At 37.5% G+C, this 24,064-nt stretch overlaps 2 protein-coding genes across 2 annotated transcripts in view; both read left to right on the top strand.

The window, feature by feature from the left end:
* NUP160 (nucleoporin 160) overlaps positions 1–16,272 on the top strand; it is a 38,813-nt gene extending 22,541 nt beyond the window's left edge. Inside the window, exons 20-36 of the mRNA XM_006212244.4 lie at positions 510–669; positions 1,287–1,356; positions 1,951–2,049; positions 2,785–2,904; positions 5,428–5,523; positions 5,625–5,719; positions 5,817–5,913; positions 6,007–6,112; positions 8,124–8,284; positions 9,363–9,423; positions 10,149–10,259; positions 10,442–10,565; positions 11,194–11,295; positions 11,931–12,072; positions 13,549–13,674; positions 14,744–14,848; positions 15,296–16,272. Of these exons, the coding sequence (XP_006212306.2) occupies positions 510–669; positions 1,287–1,356; positions 1,951–2,049; positions 2,785–2,904; positions 5,428–5,523; positions 5,625–5,719; positions 5,817–5,913; positions 6,007–6,112; positions 8,124–8,284; positions 9,363–9,423; positions 10,149–10,259; positions 10,442–10,565; positions 11,194–11,295; positions 11,931–12,072; positions 13,549–13,674; positions 14,744–14,848; positions 15,296–15,385 (1,865 nt within the window). The 3' untranslated portion in view covers positions 15,386–16,272. The remainder of the gene's footprint in view (positions 1–509; positions 670–1,286; positions 1,357–1,950; positions 2,050–2,784; positions 2,905–5,427; positions 5,524–5,624; positions 5,720–5,816; positions 5,914–6,006; positions 6,113–8,123; positions 8,285–9,362; positions 9,424–10,148; positions 10,260–10,441; positions 10,566–11,193; positions 11,296–11,930; positions 12,073–13,548; positions 13,675–14,743; positions 14,849–15,295) is intronic.
* Positions 16,273–18,266: 1,994 nt separating this feature from the next.
* The window catches only part of FNBP4 (formin binding protein 4), a 29,967-nt gene continuing 24,169 nt past the window's right edge, over positions 18,267–24,064 (top strand). Inside the window, exons 1-4 of the mRNA XM_015246194.3 lie at positions 18,267–18,602; positions 19,441–19,539; positions 22,869–23,005; positions 23,334–23,517. Coding sequence (XP_015101680.2) covers positions 18,302–18,602; positions 19,441–19,539; positions 22,869–23,005; positions 23,334–23,517 — 721 coding nt within the window. The 5' untranslated portion in view covers positions 18,267–18,301. The remainder of the gene's footprint in view (positions 18,603–19,440; positions 19,540–22,868; positions 23,006–23,333; positions 23,518–24,064) is intronic.

The following is a 24,064-nucleotide window of genomic DNA, read 5'->3' as shown; positions in this document are numbered from 1 at the left end:
ACTGGAGTCCCAGATCAGGCATAAATGAAGGGTTTGCATATGTATATATACACCACTGCTTTTCCATTGTATATTGATATTCCAGTGATTAATTCAACAAAATCATTTTTCAAATGTACCAAGTTCATACAGCTTTTGTAATCTTGTCTTAATCAACAGATATTCAAAAGGAGCCCTCTCTTACGCTTGAAAACCATTCTGGAGAATTTATTTTGTATTGTTTTGGTATAAAACTTGGAATCTTGGGGCTGTATTTATTGTAAACACTTTCTAGAGAAAAGAAATGACTACAGTGTTGATTTAAGTGGCTTTTTTATTGTCTTCATATAGTACTTCACAGTTTATAGATTGCTTTTATTTATATTGCCATTGATTACACCAATGATGCATTTTATATTTTAGAATAATAAATGTTTGTTACAGGCATAAAATGAATTGGTAGACTGTCTTAATTGAACATTGATGTTACTCTTACAAGTTAGTGATTGTCATAACTTTTTATTTTTAAGTATCTAGCCCTCAGACAATTGTGGAATTATTCTTCCAAGAAGTTGCAAGAAAACACATTATATCTCATCTGTTCTCTCAACCAAAGGCACCTCTAAGCCAAACTGGGTTGAATTGGCCTGAGATGATTACCGCAATTACCAGTTATTTATTGCAGCTTTTGTATCCTTTTATTTAAAAGCCAGTGGAAAAGTTTCTTCTGTCCAAATAATCTAAGGCTCTTACTCTGCCTGTGTAATGAAGATTTTTAACGAGGTTGGGTGTTTATCCCCCCAAAAAGAAATGATAATACTTATTTTCAGATACCCCAATTTTTATTTTAATTTTATGTTTTTTGTTTTTCTGCTCGGGAGTTGAGCCAGATTTTGTTGGTACACACACATTTAATACCTAGATCTCTTTTAAAATATACATTCACCAAATTTATTTACTGAATGTCTTTATATGCCAAGCACTATGTTAGGTGCTGGGTATCCATCCCCTGGCACAGTATGCTTGTGCAGTATACTGGCTATAATTAAAAATGAGCAATCAGGGATGAAATACATGCTTTAGCCCTCTGGTAATTGAGTTCTAATCTATGTGGCTAGGCTCCTAGTATATAACCTTTCCACTGTTTGTCTCATATCAAAATTACATAGTTACACAGAAGGAACATGTGCCCTGCCACCTTCTCTTTACCTTCTTTTTAAAAATTAAGCCATTTCATAGAGTTTCATGCCCAATGTGTATATTTTAAGTTTTGCCAAGTCTAAATAATTTCCTTAATCAGTGACTAGATGGCCTAGCAATCCTGGTTGTCTCTTTCTGGAATGTTTGATGGGAAATTGTCAGTATGTACAATTGCAGGTAAGTACTGTTGAAGATGTCAGGATAATAATTCTTGTAAAGAATGGGATTGCTGGAACTTTTTTGTTTGTAAATGTTTCCTGCATCTTAACTGGGCCAGTAATAAGAACCATAATGATTTACACGCTGTTACTCTGAAACATACCCTAGAGAGATTTTCTTTACTTCCCTCTTGACAGTATCATTCCTAACACAATTTTTTTATAGAGAACTTTTTGTTAATTCTATTAGGTTCTCTTCATAGTAAGACAGGTTCTCTTTATAGTAAGAGAAACATACCATTGTCTTTATATTAATCTTTACTGGAATCTAGTCAGTTAAACCAGTAAATACTAAAAGTTGGGAGATGGCTAAAATGGAAAGTGTATGTTTACATGTGTTAGTGTTATTAGAGTCTTGTTTGTTTTCTCTAAGTGTCCAGTAACCTAATATAAGAATAGATTAACAGGATTAGGTTTTAATCTCCAGATGATTTCTGGAAATGAAACTTTTGTGTTGATTGACCACTATCTTCATCTGTGAAGAACTTGAAAATGAGTGTCTCTTTAAGTAATATTTATTCTCTAATCAGAAAGCACCTTTTATGCCTTTAAGGATTATATTCAACTGCTACATCCCTGGTGTCAAGTCAATGTTGGTTCCTGTCGATTTATGCTGGGACGGTGTTACCTGGTGACAGGAGAAGGACAGAAGGTAACCTCTGTTTGACAGATGAGCAACCTTTAGTGTAAGGAGGGCACTAAGGGAGGGGATGGGAGGCATAGAATCCTCCACATAAGAATAAAGAAGGCTGACAGTGCCAACACAGGGCATGGTGTGTCTGTGGGGACTATTTAGCTTCATGTAATTTGCAGATGATTTAGGATATGAAGATGAAAACTTTAAAATCCTGCTGCCCCTGTTTCTAGGGATCGATTTTTATAAATAAAACTTATTTCTCAGTTACATTATTTTTTATTATATCTTTTTTTAATGTTGTTTTTTTCCCGTTATGGTGGTTTACATTTCTCATTTTTTCCTGACATCCTCTTATGTAAATTTTCAAACATATAGAAAAGTTTAAAGATTTTTATGCTAAACAATCATGTACCCCCCCAACTCAAATTCTACAAATGTTAACATGGTGCTATATTTACTGTATCACATATTTACTATCAATTATCTTATTTTAAAGTTTACTTTTTAATTAACAGTATTTAAGCTAAAAATATAGATAAATTAAAGAGAAATATTTAATGATGCTTCAGAAAGAATTGAGATATGACAGAAACTGAGAATATAAATATGGCAGAAACTGTAAATGCAGTCAACGGTCTAAAATAATTTTGTTTCTTTTTGGCTTTCCTCAGTACAGGAACGCTTGACTGAACAGCACCTAGAGGCGGAACAGTCTGTCATAAGTCACTTTGTACTTTCCCCTCTCTCCAGGCTCTGGAATGTTTCTGCCAGGCAGCATCTGAAGTGGGCAAAGAGGAATTCTTAGATCGCTTGGTCCGTTCGGAGGATGGGGAGATCGTGTCCACCCCCAGGCTGCAATACTATGATAAGGTGAACTGTGTCCTGGTTTGGTCCCCCTTATACCTCCCTGTGCAAAAATATATCTGAAATACATTGCTTTGGTGTTTGGGGAGAAAAATAACATAAAAATTTAATTATGCCCTCAACTTACAAGTGAAAAGAAAAATGAATTTGCCTAGAGATATTGAAGAAACATATTTTTTGTCAAGTTTGATAAATGTTTTTAACATAAATGAAATTCCCATAAATTCATTTTATTAGCCCCATCATCATTAGAATTTTATTACTTCATATTAGTCTTGCCGACATCTCAAAGAATTAACTTGTAATGCCATATTTAGCCTTAGTTTTTGATTTAGCCCTGGGTCCACCCTCGTGACCTTTTTTTCCTTCTACCTTGGTCACTCAGTTGTAACGCTAGTGGCCTTCTTACTGCCTCATACGAGCCAAGCACGCACTCTGTTCTCTTCAGGACCTTTCTACCTGCTGTTCCCTCAGCCTGGAATGCCTTTCCTCCAGGTTGTCAAGGTTCTCAAGCCCTCATTTCTTTCCCGCCTCTGCTCCTGCCTCTGCTCCTGTGTCACCTTGGAGAGCTCCTCCCTGCCTCACCTGTGCAGAACAGCTGCTGTGCGCATGCTCTCCTGCACCCCTGCTCCCTGCCTCCCTTACGTTTGGAGGGAGGCGCTATGGCCAGTCTCCCTCCTTGCCCTGCTTTATTTTCCTTTATGACATTTAACAAGCTTGATGTTATCTTTTAGATTTGCTGTCTGGATTTCCTACCAAAAAGTAAATGCAACAGAGGCAGGCATCACTGTTTTTGTGCATTGCTTGTTAAAGAGATAAATGAATTTATACTAAGATATATGTGTAGCTTTTAACAATCCTCTACCACCCTACTAATAAGAAAAGTATTTTGAATCCTAAGTATGAATTTTTAATCTGAGGCAAGATAGGTTTGAGGTATTGATAAATCCCCTGAAAATGTGTGCAAATTGTTTTGTATCTTTTTCTGTGGAGATGTTCTGCAGCTTTCATCAGAAGATACATGTTGATTCGAGAAAAACGTTAAAAATCACTGCTCTAGTGAACCCCAATGTGGGGGACTTGGGAAGAAAACACTAGAACTCTCACTCACAGAAGAAATAAATTAAGATATGCTAATGTTTAATATGATTGACTCTGGTCCCCTTATTTGGTCCTTTTCCAAGTGGTCATTTGTCACTTAGTCTCAAGGTAGGCGTGTGAGGGAAGAGAGTCCCAGCGAGGGGTGGGGGTATAGGGCGACATCCTCACTCATCCATTTGCTTTCAGTAGGTTCTGTTTGCCTGGTTAGGCTGATTGACACATTATATTGCTTAATTTTAATGAACATCACTTTCACAATATGGACTCGGCTTTTAAAAATTACTGCGAAGAAGCCAGATTGAAGATAATACTGACCAAGTACATGCAGGCAAATGAGGAAAAAGAGCTGGCGCTTGTACCTTTGATTAACAGAATGGATCAATGAATTATGGTACATTCTTTCAATGGGATATAACACAGCAATGAAATGAACTGTTGGATGAAATAACATAGATCAGTCTTACAAACATGTTAAGCAAAAGAAGGTAGACAGACACAGAAATACCATAGATTCTGTTTTCATGAAATTAAAAGAAGAAACTATTAGAAGTCAGTAGTGGCTGACAGGAGTCACATGGGGGCTTTGGAGTATTGACAGAATTCTTAATTTGGCTGCTGGGAACATGGATACGTTTACTTGGTGGACATTCAGTCAGCTATGTGCTTAGGACTTGTGTACATTTCTAAATATGTGTTATACTTCATTAAAAAGCATAACCTTAAAAAAAAGCTAAGCATCCAGAACAAAAAGATGTTTTTATACTGTTAATAAAGGGGAAAGGTAATAAGTACTAATAAATAAAAATGATTTTTAAACTACTTCTATCTTATTTTCATCCTTTAGAAATTTATATTTTGAGTGTGTTATACATATTTACTAGAGAAATGTGTGTATCTAAGTAAATACACATGCACATGTCTGGGGGAGTATATGCAGACATTCTTAATGGAGTAGACAAAAAAGTTTGAAGAGCACTGTTTTATGTTGTATTAGAAATGGTTTATGTCAAACAGTAACGTATTCTCTTTAGGGTTTTTATAAGGCTATGGTGCTCATTTACTAGGCTTTAAATTCACCTGTAACCTATATAGTTAGTAGGAAAAGTTAGTAGTGAAATTGTATTTGTTTCTTTATTCAGCAAAGATTTACTGAGAGCCTATTATGTACTAAAGAGCCTATTATGTACTAAACACTGAGGATGGAGCTGTGAACAAAAGAAAACCAATAGAGAGTTTTATGACAAGCCTCTTATTTAACAGTAGAATCTAAAGGAAAATCTTAAAATATTAACCAAGTAATCTTGTCCATCTTGTCAGCACCTTTAATTTAATCTTTATCTTACCTAGTTACTTAATTGATTTTAAATCATATCTCATTTTGAAGTGCACTTCACCATGTTAATTTTAATTTCTTCTACTTTCCCTTAGGTTTTGCGTCTGCTAGACGTTGTTGGTTTGCCTGAACTGGTCATTCAGTTGGCCACATCAGCGATAACTGAAGCAGGTGATGACTGGAAAAGTCAGGTAAGAACCGACTCTACTCCAGTTATTGCTCTTGAGTTTTGTCATGAATGTGGTGTTTTAATTTCTATTACTCTTTTTTTCCCCCTATTATTGATTTTTAGGCTACTTTAAGGACATGCATTTTCAAACATCATTTGGATTTAGGTCACAATAGCCAAGCATACGAAGCCTTAACCCAGATTCCTGATTCCAGCAGGTAGTCAACCTCACAGTCTTATTTAGAGAAGGCAGTTGACCAGCCCTGTGTAATCCCCTAAGACACTTTACCCTCATATCCCTTTCTTTCCTTCTAGGCAGTTAGATTGTTTACGGCAGCTGGTGGTCGTTCTTTGTGAACGGTCGCAGCTACAGGATCTTGTAGAGTTTCCCTATGTGAATCTGCACAATGAGGTAATTTTATTTATTCACGAATGATGAGACACAAACTTGGTGGCTGTCACGATGGCTACTGACTTTGATATCTGATTGCTTTCCCTCTGTCAGGTTGTAGGAATAATTGAATCCCGTGCGAGAGCTGTGGACCTTATGACTCACAATTACTATGAGCTTCTGTATGCCTTTCACATCTATCGCCACAATTACCGGAAGGGTGAGCAGTTGAAGCAGTCTTTCTTGGAGGCAATTTATCAGTTTTATCATGTTTCACAAAAATATTATGTGTTTGACTTAACGTGATTTTTACCTTATTTTTACCATTGGGCATGTATTCTCCACAAGCATTTGGGGAACTTATGTTTAAGGTTAAGATGAGCTTCACATTTTTGTAGATTACCTGTTAGCCTTAAAGACAAGCACTAACTCCCATCCTAAAACATTCTTGAGGCATTTCCAGTGAGATGGCATTCTATGTGTACCTTCCATCTGCTTTTAAAGGAAACTTTAACTTTTCCACCAGAGGCACTTTGAATTCTTGAGGCTGGTTTTAAGTTCCCGTGCCATTTTGCCACTGGCCTTCTCTCTCTATCCTTACTGATTTTTGCTGTTTCTTTTTGAAAGTTGCAGACATCACGTCTCAATGCGTAAATACTTCAGGTGTATCTCAAGGACATTTCCTTATATAACCACAATACAATTATCAAATTAAGAAAATGTAACTAATTTTGTGAATTAAATGTAGATGTAGTGCTTTTATCTGATGTTTTATTTAGATTTAAATTTTGCCAATTGTCATAATGATTTCTCTTAATAGTACATTCCCCCTATATTGTCCTCACCCCCAACCTAGGATCACATCTTGCATTTAACTGTAGTTTCTCTTTAATCTTCTCTAATCTGGAGCATTCTTTCAGCCTTACTTTGCCTTTGATGACATTGTTATTTTTGAAGTGTACACACCAGTCATTTTTGTAGAATGTTTCTTAATTTGGATTTGTGTGACTAATGAAGTCTTCAATAGGTCAGCTAAAATGAAGGAATTACATGTCTGTTTTAAGATCATATTTTCCAAGATAACCATTGTGGTTCCCCTTTGGAACATCTGGCATTTTTATACTGTTTTCACTCAGAAGTTTTCATTAGGTTTCTTGCTGATTGTCATTGGGAAGAGTGGATGGAAGTAATTCATAGTCATGTTCTTAATATTCCTAATGGTGAAACATGTTTGCATAGTCCTTATTTTCTTGAATCATTCAGGAAGGGAAATAGAGATGATTCATGATCTCTCTCTGCTTCCACAATGACAACATCCATTTACATCAACCTAAGACCAGTTTAGCTGGATTAATGTTCAGGTCTTTCTGGAGCAAGGCCCTTTTTCTGAGAAAATGTGTTACATATTGCAGGCACTCAAAAATATTTGTTGGGATGAAAAATAATTTGATTTGAAAACTGAAAGAAAAGTTTTAAATGCTAGTTTCTGGAGTCCTGTGCTGTCTCAGAACAATGTATTTTTCAGTATTCCATTCAACCTATGTAATAACTAATGTATTATAAAAATAAAAGTCTGTGTTCCTGAACAGAGCACCCAGACATTTCTCCGTTTCAGAATCCTGGGTGAGGGTAGGTGATAGTACGGCTGAGACTGCTTTCTCTAAGCTAGTGTTCTGTTCTATCTGGGATTGTAGTGTCTAAACACCAGAAGTAACATTTTGGATGTTTTAGGGCGTTTTGTGAGAGGTTTTTTTTGGGTAGGGGGGTGGTAAAATACACATAACAAACCTTACTATCTTAATCATTTTTAAGTATTTAGTAAAGTACCTTCACACTATTGTGTAAACAATCTCCAGAACCGTTTTCATCTTGCAAAATGGAAACTTTCTGCTCCTTAAACTTCCCATTCCCTCCTCCCACCAACCCCTAGCCACCACCGTTTTATTCTTTCTATAAATTTGGTTACCAGAATCATACAGTATTTGTCTTTTTGTGACTTGCTTATTTCACATAGCATAATGTCTTTAAGGTTCATCCATGTTGTAGCATGTGTCAGAATTTCCTTCAAGACTGAATAAATATTCAATTGTATGTATATGCCACATTTTGTCTACTCATAAGTGGACACTTAGATTGCTTCCATCTTTTGGCAGTTGTGAATATTACTACCATGAACAGGCGTGTACAAATACCCTTTTTTTGAAATTCTAATGTCTGTTACTGCCTCATAGCTGGCACAGTGATGTTCGAGTACGGAATGCGTCTTGGCAGAGAGGTGCGAACTCTCCGGGGACTTGAGAAGCAAGGCAACTGTTACCTGGCTGCTATTAATTGTTTACGACTTATTCGTCCAGAATATGCATGGATTGTGCAGCCAGCATCCGGTGCAGTGGTATGAAAACTTCTTATCCTGGAATTTGGGGATCATTGAATTTATTTGGTTTGGTCCTTTCAAAACTGTTACCTCATTTTGTTTTATTTTATTTAAAATTTACACTGGAATATTTGTAAACTTAATTTTTGCAGCAATTCATTTGTTACACATTACTACCCCTTAAGTTCCCAAGTTCAGAATTATGGTAGGAATACGTATTGCACAGTGGTTTTGGAGTTAGACAACCTGATTAACTTCAGGCAGATTACTTAATCTTTTTTTTCGTTTTTCAGCTTTATTAGGTAGAGTTATTAGTTTGACTGCACATATACATTATATTGCATGTAAATACATACATACAATATACTGCACATATTTTTTTCAGTTTATATATATGTACTGATCATTGTTTCTAAAACATTTTAGAGCTTTAGCTTTTTAAACTTACATAGTTATCGAAGGAATAAAGCCAACCACAAAATAGGAATCAACAGAATGTGTAGATTAATCTTTTACTGTCCAGTTATCCTCTTGCATAAAATAGGTTTGATGATAATAATGTCTACTTTATAGGATTGTTTAGCTATTAATTGAGATAATTCATGTAGATTGCTTAAACAGTGACAGTGCCTGACCTGCAAAAAGTGCTCAGTAAATGGTAGCTGCTTTATTTCGTTCATTTTTGTTCATTTAATCTACAGTTAGTATTTTTAAAGGAGGGGAGCCTTGAGCTTTTCCTGTCTGCTCATGGCGTCATATACTCCCAGCTAACTTGTAGAGTTCCTGCACATACTATGCTGTTTCCCAGGGTTATGGGTAAAGAATATAAATCTGGAACCTAGGAAAGTCAGATGGTTTATATGGAGATCAAATCCATGTCCTTGGACAGTAACGTGTTTTAGCTAAGTGTGCCAACTTGGCAAACAACTCCCATTTCTTTGTCTGGTAGCTTCAGTATCTAAGAAGAGCTGTGTAGTTGAAGTAAACATAATTTTTGTTTAGAGAATTTAAGCATGAAAGCTCTGGATCATAGTTAATGATATGAAAAATAAAATACCAATTTTTCACAATTAAATCACTTGTTTTGTCTTTTCAGTATGATCGCCCTGGAGCATCCCCTAAGAGGAATCATGATGGAGAATGCACAGCTGCCCCAAGTGAGTCAGGGGTCTCACTGATTCTTTGCTGAACAGTAATTATATTGTTATGGTAGTGTTATGTATATTTATACTGTAGTATATTGTATTATGTATAGTAGTTATAAAAATATTGTTAAGTTCCTTCTTGTTAATTTATTTTTAGTTTTCTGCTAAAGGTTGTCTGGCAGCCCTCTGAAAGCTTTCTATGCCTGTATGAAAAATGAGAATGCTTAAAAAAAGTGTGTGTGTGTTTTGTTGTGTTTAAATCACTTAGTACCAAACATTTGTTTTATCAGGCTCCTTTGGTATCACCATGGAGGCCTGGGCTGTAGAGTTGGACACACCTGGCTTTAATTTTGCCTCTCACTTTGGGCCTATTCCTTTCTTATTCATAAAAATAACAGCATTTTGCAACTGTAATTAAGGAATAAATTGTAATTACGTAATTGTAATTCAATTGAATTAAGTGAAATTATACCTGAAATGCCTCACAGGTGCCTCCTCATCGGCAGCTGTCGATACCAGAGCACGTTGATCTGACTCAGCTGTAGCTGGAAGCAGGGCTGCTGCTTTTTTTAAGTTAGCTTGTCTTGAGCCCCTTGTTTTCTCCCCATCTTCATGCCTTTGTCATGAAATTAAACTGGATGTTACTTAATGTTTAGTGGAAATTGACAGGTTGAGTTTGTCTAACAGGCACTTCCTTTGTACTTTGGGATTTGGAAATGTTTTTCTTTGGCTTACAGCAAACAGACAGATTGAAATCCTGGAACTGGAAGATCTGGAGAAGGAGTGTTCCTTGGCCCGCACTCGCCTCACTCTGGCACAGCACGACCCCTCAGCAGTCGCGGTGGCAGGTTGGCGTGCAGCAGTCTGTCAGCACCAACACAAGTTGTAGGGCGGGGCATGGGCAGAGTGTGCTAGACAGGGGTAAAGCACGTGGTTGTTATTCTGAGACAGTCATCAACAAGTCTTTGGGTTCGGTTTGTTTGCACGTACCGTTGGTTGCACTAAAGATAGCTCTTTTCCATTTCCACAGGAAGTTCATCAGCAGAGGAGATGGTCACTCTCTTGGTTCAGGCTGGCCTTTTTGACACCGCCATATCACTCTGTCAGACTTTTAAGCTTCCCTTAACGCCAGTCTTTGAGGGACTTGCTTTCAAGTATGTATGAAATTGTCTTTTTATAGTCCTAATTTTTTAATGCAAAAATACTATACTGCTGCTTAGTGTGAAGCAGTGGGCCCATGAGCCAAGTTTAAAGAAGTGGTTTTTCTGTAGTCCACACAATGGCTTTTTCTTTGTAGTTGACTGGGTTTTTTTTTTTTTAATCTTAATTTATAGCTTCTTTTGAGAAATCAGATCTAGCATTCCCAAGCCCATATGCCCCACACGGCAGTTAAATAGTGGTGTCCATTTAGACAAGCCATATGTTCTCTTCAATCCTTGGGGACATCTATTGGCCCCTGTAAACACTTAAAAAATACTTATTAAAGTTACATTGTATCTAAATAGTCAAGTAGTTTGTGAGTTGGAAACATTTTTTTAAACTTTTAGAATTTTTCATCAGTTTTCTCTTGGAAATAAATTATCTCTTAACACTTATTAATGGCCTTGTGCGTCATCTAGTTAGTTGTGTAGCTGTGAGGAGAGGGAAGGGCCAGTACCCCAGTAGTAAATTCAGCAATAGAATAGAGTTAGTGTTGTCATCATATTTCCATTTTTATTAATAAAATGATGAGGTGCTTGTCGGCAGATTAGCTTACTGCGTTTGGAACCATTTTTGTTGCAGATGCATCAAACTGCAATTTGGAGGAGAGGCAGCACAAGCAGAAGCCTGGGCCTGGCTGGCAGCCAATCAGCTCTCGTCAGTCATCACCACTAAGGAGTCAAGGTACAGCCTCAGTCTTCATCTGACCCTGGGAGGGCTTACCCTCCCTATACTTCCCCCGTGCACTCAATGAGCTGAATGTACTTCAGTGTCTTCAGAATACTTCTTCAATATCCCTAACCCTTAGCAAATCTCCCTTCTTTGAATTGCATTTGCAATTTGTATTATGCAGATTTGCACTTTAGAATTATAGCATTTTACAATTTTGAAGTCCTCTGACATTATTTTTCAACCCCTAACTTAACACACCAGAATTACTATTAAAATACAGATTAGAAGACATCACCCTAGTCTTCTAAATCAGGACTTCGGCGTGATTCTAATGATTGATCAGGTTTGGAAACAGTGATCTGAGCCAATTTCCTTGTTTTAGAAATCTGGAACAAAGATATTAAGTGAATTGTATATTTCGATCCATATGTTGTTATTGGGAGAGAATTATACAAGAATCCAAGTCATCTAGTTTCTAGAACCACCCTAAGTCATACTGGCCCTAAGATGTTAGTTGTCATTTAGCTGTATTATCATTTCAGTTGTGAGCTTCCAAAGATTCTTCCATTATAAATACATGCTTTGAATGGAACTGTAATTACCTATTAAGAATCTGGAACTCATCAGTCCTTTCTGCTTTTATCAAGTGCTACAGATGAAGCATGGCGACTATTATCAACTTACCTGGAAGGATACAAAGTCCAGAATAACCTGTATCACCACTGTGTAATCAACAAGCTCTTGTCTCATGGAGTGCCTCTGCCTAACTGGCTTATAAACAGTTACAAGGTGAGTGGTATCTTAACTGTAGAGAGTAAGAACCTGATGTTTATCATCCTGAAAAACTTCATAAGATGATTAAAAAGAAAGAGCGATAATTTATGGAAATATACTGACTTTTTTTTTAAAGTAGAGTCAGTTTACAGTACATCAGTTTCTGGTGTACAGCATAATGTTTCAGTCAAATACATACATATTCATTTTCATATTCTTTTGTGGGGGGGTTGGGGGGAGGTAATTAGGTTTATTTATTTATTTAATGGAGGGACTGGGGATTGAACCCAGGACCTCAGGCATGCTAAGCATGCACTTTACCACTGAGCTATACCCTCCCCACCCCAACTTACATACTTACAGTTTCTCAGTCTTAATTAAAAACTCTAAGAACTGTTTACTTCAATCCTGATGAAGTGTACTGGGTGTTTAAACTTAACATTCTACAGACTAGTGATTAAGTTAATGCATGCTTGTGTGCTCACTGAACGATGAGTATGTATTTAGAACAATGAGTGTGTAGTTAGAATAATGAGTATATGCATAACACAGCAGTTACTATTCATTACTCAAAAATTCACAAGAGTGGGTGGAGTAGTTTTCAAATACTACAACAGTGTTTCGGTTTTTGTAAAAAATTGGGTTCTTGGGCCACCTACATCAGAATTATTTGGATGGTGGGCTTCTTCAAAATATAGATTCCTGGGCTCCATCCCAGACTTACAGAATCAAATCTGGAGTTAGGATCCAGGATCTATATTTTAACAAGGTCCTAATTTGATTTGATGCACAGCTAAGTTGGAGAACTACTGTATTTGAAATACATTTGATACAACAAAAAAAGAATATGAGCTGAAAATCAAGAAAGTTGATTTTTTTTTAAGTTAGAAAGTAGAGAAGGCAACTAAGATGGTAAAGGTTAAGATTGTGATCAAATCGGATAGAGATAGAAATAAATTAATTCTAAATAAGTAAATAAATAAAATTTTTAAAAAATCAGATAGAGAAAGCATAGTTGACATCATTAGGAAAGCCCTTCCAAACTGAGGTTGTATTCACTTTTCTCTCACTCTCAGTTAAATACAAATATAATTCAAGCATTTAAAGTTGGTGGTTCTTTTAACTTCTTTTACCTTTGTCATTCATATATTTCTGAGAATTAATGTGACTATATTATCTCTTTGGTAGTCAGCATTTCTGGGAAGGTTTTGTTGACTTTTACAACTATGGAAACTGAAATAGAAAAGAATTGAAATGTGTCTTAGACCACAGAAAAGTGGAGGAAGGCCACTTAACAGAAAGGGCCTCACAAGATGCTCAGAGGTAACCGAGCTCTTAGGAATTCACCCCTCATCCCAAGATAAGTAAACAATAGTGCTCGATTTATTTATAATGGAAAGTATAAATGCCAGGGAATCACTCAACATCCTTTGGTCAGTGCCCATGTAAGATGGAAATAGGTAAATGTTCTAAATCACTGACTTTTTACAGATGGTTGATGCCGCTGAGTTGCTCCGTCTCTACTTAAACTATGACCTTTTAGAAGAAGCTGTGGATTTGGTTTCAGAATATGTGGATGCTGTATTGGGAAAAGGACATCAGTACTTTGGAATTGAGGTAGGCTTGTGTACACATTTATTTTTAATTCTGTATTATCACACTAAGTAAAAGTAGGATCTGGAAGTAAATTGAACTATAGAATAGTGGGTTTAACCTCCACTGTTTGTAGTTATACAACTAGTTTTCTCCAAGAGCAGGAACTGGCATTCTAGGAGTCTCCAGTTTCCTGTTTATAAAAGGGAAGTAGCTTTCATTTTTCTCCATCAAGGGAATGTGGATGAGGTTATATTTGAAGGAGTGAGATAAATAAGAACAAAATGGCATTATCTGTGTGCCAAAGACTGTGCTAATTCTCTACAAGTGTTTTCTCATTTAATCCTTACAGTAGCCTATGAGGGACTGTTTTAATCCTTTTTTTTTTTTTTTAACCCAGTGAGAAAACAGGCTCAGAGGTTAAATTACCAAAGCTCACACAGATGGTTAATAGAAAAGCCAGGTCTAAAATCCAGGTCTAGTTAACTACAGACCCAAGTTCTTAAACTCTCAAGAAAGTATTCAGAACTTCAGAAGCTGAATTTTCCTTTTCCAAAGTTTTTTTCCAGATAATTTGAATATAAATTTTAGACTGGAAATAGTATCATTCATTGACAATTTAGGGAAGAGTTTTGTTGACTGTTTTTATCCTTAATAGGCCTTAAGGCTCCTTTAAGATAAAAGATGACATAGATTTCTTTTTCTTTTTTAAATTTCGGTGGAGAGGGTAATTAGGGGTTTTTTTTGTTTTAATGATTTATTTTTTAAATGGAGGTACTGGGGATTGAAGCCAGGACCTTGTGCATGCTAAGCATGCGCTCTGCCACTGAGCTACACCCTCCCCCAAGAAGACATGAATTTAAAAATACATTTGATTTAACTAAGAAAAGGACACGTTCCCCAGTTGAAAAGGCATGGGGGGAGGGTTCCAGTTGCGTACCTGTGTGCACACGTGCATGTACACATACACATGTAATCTCCTGCTATGAAAAAAAAGTAAAGCATTTCATGTTGTCGAGGCCTGTGAGAGTAACTACCTAGAAATGGTCCACTTTTCAGATTTTCTTCAAATAATAGATATTTTTCCTTTCAGTTTCCACTGTCTGCAACAGCTCCAATGGTGTGGCTCCCATACTCTTCCATTGATCAGCTTCTCCAGGCTCTGGGAGAGAACAGTGCCAACAGTCACAACATTGCAGTGAGTAGAGTCTTTCCTGAGCCCTTGCACTAGCAGTTACACCTACGGCTTGCTCTTCTGGTTCTCGAGGATCAAGGGGAGGGCAGAAGCCATTTATTGCCTTTCACATGCTGCCCAACCCCTTTAGGAAAGGATTAGTTAGATCAGATAGAACCTTTCTGGTTCTGGGAAGAGAGCTAGTAAAGCTTTTATTAAAAATACTGGTGTGATTTGCATATTTAGAAAATTCATTAGGAAAACAGGGTAGGAGTATTGCATACAACAGCAAAGTCCAGTTTTATCAGTGGAGTCACAGCAGACTCCTGTACTGAATGGGGATTAAATGAAGCACAGTGGCTAACAGCTTTATTAGGGGAAATCTAGTTGGTAAAGTCAAAGTGATTGATAACTGTAGTCTTTTCCAGTCCTTGACCTATTCTCTAATGATTCCCTTCTACTCTCTTACAGCTATCCCAGAAAATACTTGACAAATTAGAGGACTACCAGCAAAAAGTTGATAAGGCAACACGGGATTTATTGTATCGTCGGAACTTGTGATCTGGATGATTGCCCAGCCTTTGTAACCGCTAGGTGCCTCTTAGGGCTTAAGACTTTACACTACAGGAAACCTGTACTCCAGGCAGATTTTTATACCTATAAATGATGCATCCAACATTCAAGTCTGTATTCTGCACAAGAGAGGAGGGCAGATGAGTCACAGGACCTGTGCTTGCTGGTGGTGCTAACTCACAATTTCTGGTTTTCAGCCTTGGTCTCAAACAGCTGCTTTTGTATATGATCCACAAGCTTTTTTAGAGTTTATATTTTTTTAAACTACCGAAGACATTCTTTATCTGCAAATTAAAACCCACTTTCACTTTCCAAAATAGCTGACGGTTGTTGGTTTGTTGTAAGCTGACCACCAAAAGCAATCACTGCAAATCCTTTCATTCTTCCCTGTCACTTTTTGTATTTCAATGGAATTATTTTGGTCCAGAACTGACATGTATTTTCTGTATTGCAAACAGAGGCTAATGATTTTGTGTATTCTTTTCATTATTTATTGTGGAGTTTTTTTAATGATATTCAATAAAGTATTAAATAATTTGCCTAGATTAAGCCTAACATGATGTCCAGCTGTTAAGGAAGATATCTTATCTTGAATCTGGTTTCTGAGGCGAAAGTGGAATAAGCTCTTAGCTAAGAAAAAATTGAAATGTTATCATCTATAAAAGTAACAGATTTTTAAAGTAAATTCCATTAACCTCGATGATTTACGATAATCAAGCCAGACTCGATCATACAGGTAGTCTAATAATGTATTGGACCAAAATATAAACTTTCCTGATCAGATTCAAAGGCATTGATGGCTGCAAACTTGGGGGAAATGAAAAGATAAACTTTTGAATTTTATTCTGTATATTAAAATTTATCTTTTAAGGAAATGATCTGTATAATACTTGCTTGTATCCCCTTTGAACTTTCTTGAGTTTTTCATAAGCATTTAATTTTGATGCTATCAATACCATATTTACATTATATATTTTACAAAACAATGTGTTTCCCTGTGGTACTTGTATTGGTAGGTAATTGAGGTATATGGTTCTTTTTTCATTTTAGTTCTGCCCTGATTAATGTCAAGTGTTTGATGCGATTAGCAAAAAGGGACTGCAGAGCCCTTGCCCTCTCTCATCCATAAACTTACGGCTTCCAACTGTAGCTAGATAACACATTTTGACCTGTATACACATATATAACCAAGAGAACGCTTTGACGAAATGCGCATCCTCACTTACTGTCTTGTCATGAGTGACCAATGGATCATAACCTACAGTCTGAAAAATATCAAACCTTGTTGTAGCCATTTCTGGAGGACGGGAAGCGGTTCAAGACTGGCCCTGTTCCAGAAACCTGTTCATTTGCACTGCTGATCAAAGCAGTGGTTTCCATGGTGGCAGTTCTTGAGACACTGACCAGCTTTTCCTGTCCTGGCTGTGTTGGTTCAAAACCTTGAACCTATGCTGGAGCCAACTCTCGGGTCCATTTTCTTCCACCTTCTTCACTTTGATTTCCCACCAGAGCAGAAGGTACCAGTTTCACTTCACTTTTCTCACCACTTTGGGTCTGCATTTTTGTTTTCTGGACCATGTGGTATTTTTATAGTCCATAATAGCATCATCTTTCCTTGTTTTTCCCAATTTTGGCAATTTTCTGATTACAAATTGTTATTAAAAGAGCTCCCTTCTTTTTTAGTAGTTAACTACCATTAAATAAAGGTGTGACGCTTGGAGGGAAACTTCATAATTCTTAAATAATTTGACAAAATGTAACTGATAAGATCCTTACCTTACCAGCCTGTGACAGAAGTATCATTTCTGTTAACATAATTTATGGCACTGAGAGTCTCATATTGACTGTTGTTACCAAGTTTATCACTGATTCTTGTGATCTTGTAAGAAAGTTAATTTGTTCTACAAAGCCTTCTATCAGTGAACACAGTCTTGGTAGCAAAATTAACCTAATTTACCTCAACCTGATACTTTTTTTTCCTACCAGAACATAGTACCTATTAACAGAAAGTTCTGTTTCTTTTTAATCTTCACAGCTCTTTCCCATTTTGTACCCTAAGACAAAAAATCCTGTACTTTTTTTTTAATCAGTAGGTCAAGCACTGGGGTGGGGCTCAGCATTGAGATAAAAGGCTTAGAGATGTAATGCCTGCACTGGGTCTTGAGAAAGTAAGACAATTTTGTCTTGTGTAGTTATTCCAGCTACTGTGAAGGATTAAGGTGAGAGAAATGCTCCGAGTGACGGGTCCAGAACGGGACAGGGGCGAGGCAAGTACTAAACGAAGAAATATCTAATAAAGCAGGTACCGTGAGCCAGACTGGGAAGTCTCCTATATCCCATCGCAACAATTCAGGATCTTCCCTCGTATGTAGTACGTCTAGTGCTTTTTTTCTAGCTGATAAAAAACAACACAATACGTCATCGTTGTGCTCTAAGAAAAAATTTGCAAAACCTTAAAAGACTCAATATTCTACTTAACATTCAATGTTACACCCAAAGTGAGCCACAATAATCAGCGAGAAACTTGGGGATGGGCTTGGAAAGCAGCACGTCTTCCTAGACAACAAACAAGCAACGCGCAGCGAAGAACGGATACAAGATGGAGGACAAGGCGATAGAGAAAAGACTCCGCAAAAGACGCATGGGTGGAGCCTGACGTAATTGGAAGCAATTCTAAACTCAGACCCTTCCGCACTATTGGCTTGACGCTCACACTTTTTCCTTTTCCATTGGCTGCTGGCTCTATCAATGGGTCAAAATAGCCAATCGTCTAGCCCCGTGGGTATAGCCCTCCCTCCCCACTGTGAGGAGGAGCCAGGAGCTCATATAGGGCCCAAGGCGCTTGCGCGGGCGCGCCCTATGCCGGTTAAAAGCGGATCCTTGCGGGAGGCGGTGTCGCAGTGTATGAATATTGATTACGCAGCGCCGCGCCGAACGCCCGCCCTCTCGGCTGTCCGACGCTCGCGGCTCGCGCTCGAGCTCGCGATGGGGAAGAAGTCCCGGGCGGTACCTGGCCGTAGGCCTATCCTGCAGCTTTCTCCGCCGGGTCCCCGTAGCAGCACACCGGGTCGGGACCCGGAGCCGGAGCCCGACACCGAGCCGGACTCAACGGCGGCGGTGCCTAGCCAGCCAGCCCCGCCCGCGGCCCCGACGACGACGACCGCGGTGACTGCCGCCGCGGCGCTCGACGACTCGCCTTCAGAAGGTAAGCGTGCGCAAGGCGCACCGGCCCCTAGGTGGGGCGTCGGAAACTCGAGCTCGGGGCTTGCGGCCTAGGCCTCTCAGGCTCGGCACTGGGACGAAGAGCAACCCCGGCGGGCGGCGTCCGCATCCGAGGCCTGCGGTGAGCACGGCTGTGGGCCTCAGGGAGGCGGAAGGGGCTGCCGACTCGTGTGCGATCGGCCGGAGCCTACCCGGAGACGCCATCTCTGGCGCAGGGATTGGACTGGCCCGGGCACCTTGTCTACTCTGCGTCTGCTCTCCGTTTTGGATAACTTACAGGGTAAATGTGAGAGTTGTTGTTTCCGCGTCCTAGGTTTGGTGACCGTGGATCCTGTCCTTTTTTGCACGTCATCTGCTTTTCCCTTCGTTCTTGTTGAAATCGAGAGATTCTTTAGAAGTGAGCATAGCATTTTTATTACGCCAGCCAAAGCGAAAGTAACCCCTAATGGTCAGGTATCACAAAAATTCCTGGAGAAGTGGAACATGGGTTCCCGAGAATGGTACTTGGATTAATAGTAACCGAACAATGATACTACAGGGCCAGGCGCCGAAAGACCCCTAATTATTTCAGGTGTTTAAAAAAAAAATCACGTTGAGTAGCTCATACAAAAAAAAAATGCTCTAGTTGTGCTTGTTGTAAAAGCCCTATGGTAGCCTGGAGAAGATTGGGGGGGGTGTTTAAACTTGGGATCATATCACATGTAATTTTTACGTACATGTATAAATGTAGACTCGAAAGGTCAAATCGAAGATTGTTTTGTCACATGTAATGTTTTCTCTGTTCCATTGTCTTACTGTAGTTCTCTTGTTCGTATTTTAAGATCCAGATGAACAGGAAGTGGTGGTGGAGGTTCCCAGAGTTGTTCCGAATCCTCCTAAACCAGTCATGACCACCAGGCCCACTGCCGTTAAAGCAACAGGTATAGATTTTATTTTTTCCCGTTTTTGTCTACTGTATCTTTCATTAGGATCACACTGGGCTTGTGTATGGCGTGTTTTGATGAATGCTTTAGTGTTCTTAATTTATAGTTGTCAAAAAATGGAAATTTAAAATTTTTGAATGTGACGGCTTGTTGATATTTACGCTTTAGCCAATGTAAAATTTGTTGTTCCTTTTTCTCTGCAGCCAAAATAGTTTGTACTGCTTTTTTTCTGATGCTGTTTTGTAACTAGTTTTCTGGCTCCCCCACTATTTTGGCATTCTTTAGGGACACCAACTACATCTTTTCATTATGTTTCTTTTCTCACACACTGCTTGGATTGGTATCTAGCAGGTAGGTGTTTGTGGAGCTGAAAATTGCTCTTATTGAATATTTTATAATCACGAAAAGGTATTTGCAACAAATGTTTTGTAGACAAACCTGGGTTCATATCACCACTCTGGCATCCATACTGAGACCTCAGGACCTTATTCATCTGTGTAATGGATCGTAACAGCCCTAAATTTATTTTGATGATTAAACTGAACCATGTATATACATTTCTGACACACAAGTGCCAAGAATGTTAGTTTTCTCTACTTTTTGTATATCTTAAAAATTTTAAATGTATTTTTGGACTGGAACATTGTGCTGTACACCAGAAATTGACAAATTGTAACTGATGGTAATTTTAAAAGTATATATATAGTTACTAAATACTCTATAATTGGTAGTAATTTTATTCTTTTGAATTTGGAGGACTTTTTGTACAGTATGACACCTAAAATAAGATGCTTGTCTCCCTCCACCCCCATTTGCCACTTAAAAAAACAAGTGTGGATTAGATAAGGTAAAACAGGCTGTGAGAGAAATTCCAGAACTGAGAAATACCATTTTGTATGTGTAAACTACATGTATTATTTCATTTGGGTCTTCTAAGAGTCATGTGCAGTAGGTGAAATTTAAATGTTCCTATGAGAAATTTCCTTGGTTGCAGTGTCACTCAGCATTTCAGGCCTTTATGTGCCTTGTGAACAGAAGTGTTTTCATTCTGCTCATTTTCATCCTGCAACACAAGAATGTATCAGCTTTATTCATCTTTTACTAATTGGTATGATCCATAGGAAAAAAATTTGTCTAACAAAACCCAAAGGTAAACAGTTTTCCATTATTTGCATGGCTTTGTAAAGTAAACTAGACTATATTTTTTTAAGATGATAATAGTTTAAAAATTTTACTTTTATCTCCATAAACATGCCAGATTTCTTTGCACAAAGGTGAAATTTAAATTTTGTTATTTTAAGTTAAGCTTTTATAATATAGAGAAGCATTCCTAGTACTTTCATGCTAACAAATATTTTGGTGTATGCATGTGAAATTAAGGGAAAATTCAGAATAAGTTCTGTTAAATTAGGTCAATAGACTAATATAATAGTCGGCAGTATTTAAGCATCTTCTAATAAAGGGTATTTAATGTGGTCTCATAGATGAGTGTTAGAGGTCTGTGAATCCCTTGAAATTGCACAGTCAAATGTGTTTTCCTGAGAAAAGATCCATAGGTTTTATCATTTTCATTGTATCTGACCAAAAGGGTTAAAAGTCACTGTTCAAACAATAATATAAGGAAATAATAAGAGTTTCTAGAGGTATAAGACACAGTTACTATTTGAAGCTTACCAGGAAAGTAAAGTATATATGTAAGAAATAATTCACTGCCAGATATCATTAGTTGATTTGCAAATTGTGTGGCACCATCCACTAGGGGTTTGAAGAGTCACCGCTCATCTTAAAAAAGATCTCTGAGGGCAATGGCTCAAAAGAATCGCCTTGCTTCTGGTTTCAAGTAGCAACAGCTTCCCAATGGTAGTCTAGAAGCCTGGTCCTGTGAGGCTTTTATTTTTCTGAGATTATGCAGTTTTGCATAATGTGAAATTTTTTTTAGTGTTACTCTGAATTCATGCCTGTTTTTATTAATGTATGAACTAAATTTTCAGAGGTATGTTTAGGATTTATATTCATTTCATAACTTGATTTTATCCTTCATTTATTCCTTTAGCATTACTTTTTGTCCCCTTAACAATATTTTATGTAATCCCATAATGGTCTAAACTAAGAAGTGTTTATGTAAAAATATAAATTTCCCATCATCTCCCACCAAAAAAACCCATCCAGTGCTGAAAACTAAAGTGCAGATTTTTTCTGTACGGAAATCTCTCATGTAATTCTACCCTTACCTTGTGTTCAGAAAATGTGGGAGATTGACTGGTATGCCCACCCAAAAAATGAGATACGTTTAGTAACTTCTCAAATGTCTGCTTAAAGTTTTTCCTAATTAGCTTAAAATAATACTTTGGAATTGATATATAGTGTAACAACTTAGCTATGTACTTTAAAAAAAATAATGGAAGCAAGATTTAAAGTATTGAATAAGAACTCTTGTATGATAAATGAAGCAACTTATGTTTAGTTTTAGGTAAATCCATGAATTTATTTATGAAATTGTGACAAGGAGAAGTAGATTTTCATCTCCTGATTAATCTGCTTAGTTACCAATATTTATTGACAACATAGAATATGCCAGGCACTGGAAGATTTAGTCTCATTTATAACTGAAAAGTGTAGCTAGACTTAAATATTTCATGTACCTATTATAGTAAAATGATATATAAAGAGGGTATATGTACTTACTTAATTGTAACATTGGAGTAGCCACAGGTGATACAAAAGGAAATGGTATGAACATTGATCCACTAATAAAAAAAAATAAGTTCAGAAAAAGTTTTTAAAAGGAAATGGCATTGCAGCATTACAGAGACCATACCTAGCACCACTGGAGTGTGAGTTTTGGTTTTAGCTGGGGAGTTTTTTTGTGGTTTTCATTTGTTTTGGTTTTGGTTCTAGCATGTTGGGTTCTGTTTTAATTCACCACTTCTTGTTTAAGGGAAAAATCATTGGAAAAGAGCTTTGTTTTTCACTTTGAAAATCTCCTTGTTTCATTTACTAAATCCTATTTGGTTTACTTGTTTGAGATGGACACCTGAATCAACAAATTAAAAAATCAAGATACACTGTGTGTGATTTTCACAGAGGGCATATGAGATTGAATAATTAATTATGTATTTTGAAAAGAATGTCAAATTGCTATGCACATTGATTTTATTAGTTCTGTGTGCATAATTATACCTCTCTGGTAGTTCATTGCAGACTTTTTTCAGATTATTTTCCATAAGTAAGGTAAATGGCTAAAGAATCACATTTTCTCTTGGATACTTTTTTCTAGGACTTTTTGGCATTGTTGTTACTAACGATGTTCACCTTTTTGTTTCTAGGAGGTCTGTGCTTGCTTGGTGCATATGCTGACAGTGATGATGAAGAGAGTGATGTTTCAGAAAAACCAGCACAATCTAAAGAAGCGAATGGAAACCAGTCAACTGATATTGATAGTACATTGGCCAACTTCTTAGCGGTTAGTGGTGCTTTTGTTTGGGTTTTTAATGATTGAAGCCACTTCAGGACCTGAATTTCAAGCGGTTAGCCTCCTTGTCAATCTGTCTCCCACTCCACCTCTCTTCCTTAGTCCCTCCCCAGCTCTCTCCCTTTTCTCTTATTGTAACAGTTGTAAGGAGAAAAATGGGGAAGAGGAGGGTTTTGACTTAAGAAGCTGAGAACCCAGTGTGTAGGGGTTGTTTTTTTTTTTTTTAAGTAATTGCCATTTTCTCTCTCTCTTCTTTTTTTTCTTTTTTTTGCTGTTGTTTAATGTAATTAATGCATTTGTTACTATTTTCATTCTAAAGGAGATTGATGCTATAACAGCTCCTCAGCCTGCAACTCCTGTTGGAGCTTCTGCCCCACCTCCAACTCCACCTCGGCCAGAGCCAAAGGAGTCCACATCTGCCCTTTCTTCTACTGCTCCAAATGGAACAGACTCAACCCAGACTGCAGGGTGGCAGTATGATACTCAGTGTTCACTGGCAGGAGGTAAGCTTGAACCTTTGAGTTTCAAAGAAATCTAAAGTGCAGTTCTTAAGGGTGTTCTAGGTTTTGAGGTTCCCAAAGATGAACGCCCATATGCTTTGGCCCTAGACTTTAGGATTCTGACTTTTTAAATAGAGTATTTGGAAAATGAGAAATACCAGGATTTATTTTTGTCTATTAAAAGATGATTGTTTGCTTTTTAATAAACTAGTGGTAGATTATGCCTGGTAAATAGTAAAAGCCATTATTTTAAAAAGTCTTTTGGGGTTCAGAATACATTTTTCAACTATCAAACTGTTTTTTAAACCATGTTTGCAAAAATGATTCAGGAGGGAGGAGTTTTCCCCCAGTGGACATTGACAGTGTCTGCAGAGTTTTTGGTTGTCTCAATGTGGGGCTAAAGGGGCTGTTGCTGCATCTGGTGAGAGACCAGGATGCTGCCAAACACTGTGTAGAACTGCCCTCCACAGTAAAGAACTGTCCTGCCCATGTTTAGCTGCGCTGAGGTGTAGAAACTCTATGTTAGATTGTTACGGCTTTGCAGTTGACT

Source organism: Vicugna pacos, chromosome 10 (genome assembly GCF_048564905.1).
Source record: "Vicugna pacos chromosome 10, VicPac4, whole genome shotgun sequence".
NCBI lineage: Eukaryota > Metazoa > Chordata > Mammalia > Artiodactyla > Camelidae > Vicugna > Vicugna pacos.
Note: the sequence above shows the minus strand (reverse complement) of the source record. Positions and strands in the feature narration are given on the sequence as shown.